This window comes from Sinocyclocheilus grahami, unplaced genomic scaffold, assembly GCF_001515645.1.
Source record: "Sinocyclocheilus grahami isolate Dianchi unplaced genomic scaffold, SAMN03320097.WGS_v1.1 scaffold487.1, whole genome shotgun sequence".
NCBI lineage: Eukaryota > Metazoa > Chordata > Actinopteri > Cypriniformes > Cyprinidae > Sinocyclocheilus > Sinocyclocheilus grahami.
The window spans coordinates 355034-360842 of record NW_015505666.1 but is presented as its reverse complement, the minus strand read 5'-3'; the positions used below and the strand labels follow the sequence as shown (position 1 = coordinate 360842).

At 35.2% G+C, this 5809-nt stretch overlaps 1 protein-coding gene across 1 annotated transcript in view; it reads right to left on the bottom strand.

The window, feature by feature from the left end:
• plekhg7 (pleckstrin homology domain containing, family G (with RhoGef domain) member 7) overlaps nucleotides 1-5809 on the bottom strand; it is a 21350-nt gene that overhangs the window by 4651 nt on the left and 10890 nt on the right. The window contains exons 9-15 of the mRNA XM_016236312.1: nucleotides 5269-5382; nucleotides 4728-4902; nucleotides 2127-2242; nucleotides 1933-2020; nucleotides 1760-1839; nucleotides 811-964; nucleotides 526-623 (exon numbers count right to left, since the gene is read on the bottom strand). Of these exons, the coding sequence (XP_016091798.1) occupies nucleotides 526-623; nucleotides 811-964; nucleotides 1760-1839; nucleotides 1933-2020; nucleotides 2127-2242; nucleotides 4728-4902; nucleotides 5269-5382 (825 nt within the window). The remainder of the gene's footprint in view (nucleotides 1-525; nucleotides 624-810; nucleotides 965-1759; nucleotides 1840-1932; nucleotides 2021-2126; nucleotides 2243-4727; nucleotides 4903-5268; nucleotides 5383-5809) is intronic.

The window sequence follows — 5809 nt, the reverse complement described above, 5'->3', positions numbered from 1 at the left end:
TTTTGTTCAGTGTAATACCACTGTTAGATTATATTGCCAATTTATGTAACCTTGACAAACTTAAGATTTCAGTTTTTTTTCCACCATTCAAGTACACTACCATTCAAATAGTCTCTAATGCTTAACAAGACTGCAATTATTGGAGCAAAAATACAGAAATATTATTACAACTTAAAATAACTGTTTATATATATTTTAAATTCCTGTAATGGCAAAGCTGAATTTTCAGCATCATTACTCCAGTCTTCAGTGTCACATGTTCCTTCAGAAATCATTCTAATATGCTGATTTGGTGCTCAAGAAAAAATTCTTATTTTTATCAATGTTGAAATATTTTTGTGTAAACCAAACCATAATTTGTTTCCAGAATGAATAGAAAGAGAAAGCATCTGCCATGCCAAATTGACGTTAATACTGAATAATCTGATGATGTTTGACATGCCAGCACTGGTTAAGTTTGTGAATTATGGGTGTTGGATGGAAATCAAAGCCTTTGAGAAAACATTAGCAGGATCAAATATTCACCTTCACAGATTCAGTCTGGGCTTGCAGAATGAAGACACCGATGCACTGCTGGTAACGATTCTGGTGCATTATTATGAAGGAATTGGGCAGACCGGATGCTGAAACATTCAGAGACATAATGTCAGTCCATCAGTGAGAACTTCAGTGTTTGTGTCAGTGCTGATCACACATGGGCTGGTCCATCCTCAATGGAAATGTCTGGATTACTAAATAATTACGTAACAACTGCAACATGATCTTAATCCAAAGAGTGCGTCATGGTATGTCTGTGCGTGCTGTCGGCACCTGTGGCGTTGAGCTGGTCTATGTTCTTTAACTGCAGGCGGTCCAGAGAGATAGGCTGGTCCAGGACAATGAAGCTACAGCTCTCCTGTAATAAGAGCTCAAGCTCTTGGCCCGCAGCCGAACGCAGGGGGCTCGACTCCACCACGCCAGACCTCTACAATACAAAAACACAAGCATGTGATATTAGCTGTTTAAAAGTTTTGCGTAAAGTAAATATTAAACAGCACTGAAAACCTATTTTACTTCTGTATTGTGCTGTATTTTCAAGTGAAAGAAAATATTTAAACGTATAATAAATATAGGATGAGATTGGAATTGTATCCATTTACTTTTTGATTCATAATTTCCAAGAATTAATTGTATTGTGAAAAGTGGCCCTTCCAGTCCAGACCTGAATGCTACATTATTTAAATATACGTGAAATGTTAACTAATGTTAAATAAAATCAAACAATATTTTTGTTTGATGAGGCCAAAATATTACATGTATGATTTATTTTTTAGTTTATATATTTTTTTTTATTAAAAGATATTTTTAAAAACTCTGCACATAACTATTTAAGGTGGTAAGATTTTTAATGGTTAAAAAAAAATGCAATATAACAAAGAGTGAAAAATGTAAGGGGGTCTGAATACTTTCCGTACCCACTGTATATTCATATAAATATATTTAACTTTTAATCTCCATTTACAGTATTCAGTACAGTACTATCATCTGACACAATCCACTGATCTCTATTCAACCTTAGCGTGTAAAAGGGAGTATCAATAATCACTCCCAGCCAGAATCAACAAATCTATTTTCACATCACCGCCACACGCTCTGACGCATCGCCCATGCTTTGATTTATGTCAACAGGGCTGCTAAGCCTTTCACAGTAATAACACCAAACAATCGTCACTTTCCTTGAATCTTTATAAACATACTTAATACTGATCAATAACAGCACCTTTTTGCTTCGCTTGAGCTTCGTGATTAGAAGGAATTCGTCAAATAGAAACAGGTAGACCTCATGCATCTTTGCATTTTCTGTGTGCAAAAGAAAATCATGTAAGCATACACAACATGACCGTCCTAAAAGCATAAATGGACCAATGAGAAAAAGGGATTTATTTTTCTGACCTATGAGAACAAGCTTCCCATCGTGCAGAAGACTACGATGAGACACCAGGTTCTCAAGGGTTACAGCTTTTAGCAAGTGCTTCAGATTCTGTGAAGGATCAGACACACGCAGCCTTGAAATCTCTAAAAATGCAGTTCACATCAAACTAAAATGAACATATAGCATGCTTGAAGATACAGATTTTGACATAAACCTCAGGAACATGCGCCCTCTTGTCTCGCTCCCAAACAGGAAGCCACACCAGAGCTTCCTTCAGCTGCTTCACCTTCTGATAGTTGTCTAACCACTTCACTTTTCCGTCAAGATCATCTGTACAGAGAGAGAGAGAGATTTGGGTGGGAACTCTATTGTATCACCTACACAAAGGCGGTTGGTCACGAAAGGTTAGCGTGTTCATCCACACCTCCCCAAACAAACATTACTGCTTCTGTAAAACCACAGATCCTGTTTTTGGTTGTTCAGTTGGAGACAATCAACTGAATTTAATTGTAGATTCTTCCTACTGCGTTCCAAGTACAGGCTCTTTCATCAACAATGACACGATCATGTAGTTTGAACCCCACACCCATCTGACGACTCTTCATATGCTTTTTTTAATTGCATGAAAGTCACCAAGAAGAGTTGTACACACACCCTTACATTGGTTATGGGAGCGGTGTCATAAAGTGTGTTGAAATGAGCTGCTGCCATCCTGGAAGAAGATTGCTTTTGTATAGAAGATTAACCTATTAATCATTTCAAGCCCGTCTAGCCATAAATCAGCCCTGGAGCAGGTCAACAAGTCAAGACAGGATGACAAGTGTGATTATTACCATCACCTCAAGCACTGTAGAGAATATTATTGAATTCATAGCAGCCAACTTCAGTGTATTTTTGGTTAAAAGTTCAATTACTGCCAGCTAGCTTGCTATATAAAAAAACACAAAATGTCATTACCATAACAAAGAACCAGTTGCTGGGATATTTGTTGTAAAATAACAAAAATATTTGCCCTTTAATATTACTACAAATATTTTGTTGTTTGTGTCATCAGCAAAATCTTGTATCACTACCACAACATAACACAGTCATTACCATCATGGAGCATTTTCTTTTAAATTCTTGTTAAAAAGACACAAATAAACTATTTTATAAAAACTATAATATTTTTTTAAATATTAATTTTTATATTGTTTCACAACATACACGATCATTACCATCATTGTGCATTTTCGATTACTATTTTTTCATAGTAAATTATACATTTTAATAAAACTATTTTATGAAAACAAAGTTTTTAATAAATATATTTTATAACAACTTACAAACAACACATTTTAATTAATGTATATAAAAATATTGCAAACAAAAATATTTCAACACAGTTGAAAGGGCTAATGCGAATGGATGAAACAACATAGTATATTAATCTCGCTTCCTTATCAAAACAGGGTACTTGATAAACACATAATGGATTTATGACAAGTTGTGTAATGCTTCATAAAAAGATAACTGTGCTTGGACATGTAAATTAAAATGTCCCGTTTTCATAGCTTACTAAAACATGGTGTTCTTTCAGCTGTTTTGGCTCACATCTCTGAGGCAAAAATAGCTCTGTCTTTCACAGAGTCACTGCGTGTCATTTCTCACAGTGGCTGTCACTACACGCCTCACAAACAGCTTCCCTATGATGGCAGTCAGAGAACAGGAAAAGTCACCTGTCACCTGGTTTGACATGAGTGTTTTACCCAAACGAGATCAAAGTGTCATCAGAGAAACACAGATTATCTGTCACAATAACTGGTTGAAATTGAAAACCAATTTTCCCAACTATTGTAAAAAATACTCAAAGATGATACTAGAGATATACATATATATATATATATTTTTTTTTTTTTTCAATATGGAGCTAATTAGACATACAGTATATTGGCCAACACTGGACGTTTATTTACCTTATTTTTACAATTAGTCTACCTTTGCTATCATATAAAGTTCACTAAAGGTTGGTCTTTAAAAGTGTTCATCATTTAATAACACTGTTAAATGTTATCTCAAAATAAAAATTAATTTTCATACTGTACATGTAATATTTTGACGTTTAAATTTACTTGATCGTTTTTTAAATTGTTTTAAATTTCATTATGGAGCCACCTGTATAAATATTGGTCAATATTGGATATTTATTTAGCCTGTTTTTAAAATTAGTCTACCTTTGCCATCATATAATGCTCACTAAAAGTTGGTCTTTAAAAAGCGCTAATTATTTAATTATATAACACTATTAAATTAATTTTCATACTGTACATGTAATGTTTTGATGTCTAAATTCACTTGTAGCATTTAAAACTAATTTATTGAGAAACAGCAGCATATAATTTTAATATCGCCCATTTATCAGTTATCTATGGAGGCTGTTTCTGCCACAAAAAATAAGGTAATTTTATCTCACAAGTCTGACTTTTTTTCTGAGATTTGAGAGTTTACATCTCTCTAAACTCATAATTGTAAGTTTTCTTCTCGCAACTTTTGTTGTTTTTATTTTTTCACCACGGAATAAAAAGAAATTCTCACAATTCAGAATTTTTTCACAACTGCGAGTTTGTGTCTGAGACTATTTCTCTAAGAACTGGGAGTAAAAAAGTCTTGAACTGTGGGATATTTTTTTTTTTTTGTGGAATATTTGTATTATCCTGTGGTGGAAACAACCTTCCAAAGTTATCAGATATAATAACAGGAAATTAATTATCTGCTTATTGGCTAGAATTATGTCAGTGCACCTGTACTTTCATTTGTCACAATGCCACCAACTTACAGATGGCTCTGTCAACGAGATCCACGATGGTCTGTATGGTGTTCTCCTCGGTCTCCGAGCAACTCTTTTTCCCTATGTTCCTCAACAGCAGAGGGTACCGTGTAAACCTCTGCAGAGGAACCACCAGCAGATCCTTCAGCTGCAGCCTGCGGCACTGCTCGTTTCGTTCACACCACTGGATGAGAGAAAGAGTGAAGGATAGGAGGAGATTTGGAATGTTAAGTGTCTAATGAGACTCTACTGATTTTGTCTTGAATAAAAAGTCAGCTGACAAACAAAATCCCTTGTGTGCAACTGAGTGCAAAAGCTAGAAGTGACAGGGCAAAACTGATGCGGAGACAGCTTAAGAACACAACAGGGAACAATACTCGGCGAGAGCTGATGATGAAAGAAAGGGAAAGTAGCGGAGTCAACACTCTTTCACCAGCGAGCTGGTCACCATGTTCCTGACAACCACCCAACAGTGGCCTGAACCTCGCGTCTTGTCAGTACTGAGACCAAGCCCTGATTTACCATGTAAATTCAAGCTTGCCACGGTTACCTTCACAAAAGAGCCAAAGTCCTCCCTGAGCTTCAGGCTGTCCAGATAAAGGATGGCCGTACTGTAATTCAGGCAGTATTTTTGTAGACAATGGCAAATACTGTCACCAAACGCCTGCAAAGTAAACAGTCAATATGGGAGAGTAATCAGAAGAGAACAACAGAGATTAGAGAAAACATTGTTATCTTTCAGCAAATAAGGAACAAATGTTTAATGGTGTTCAGTTTTTTTCTAGAACAATCATTTGCTAACAGCCTAATATAATAGTCTGCATTTGGGTAGTTATACATTATGTTTAAAGGTCACTGACCATGACTTTCCATTTTTATAAGCATTTTTTTTTTGTTTCAACATTGATAATATTATAAAAGCACTGGATTGACATATTAGAATGATTTCTGAAGGATCATGTGACATTGAAGACTGGAGTAATGGATGCAGAAAATTATTTTTAGTTAAGCATAAGTGATCTTTGTCAAAAACATCTCTCACACACACACACGTATATATATATACACACACATATATATATATATATATA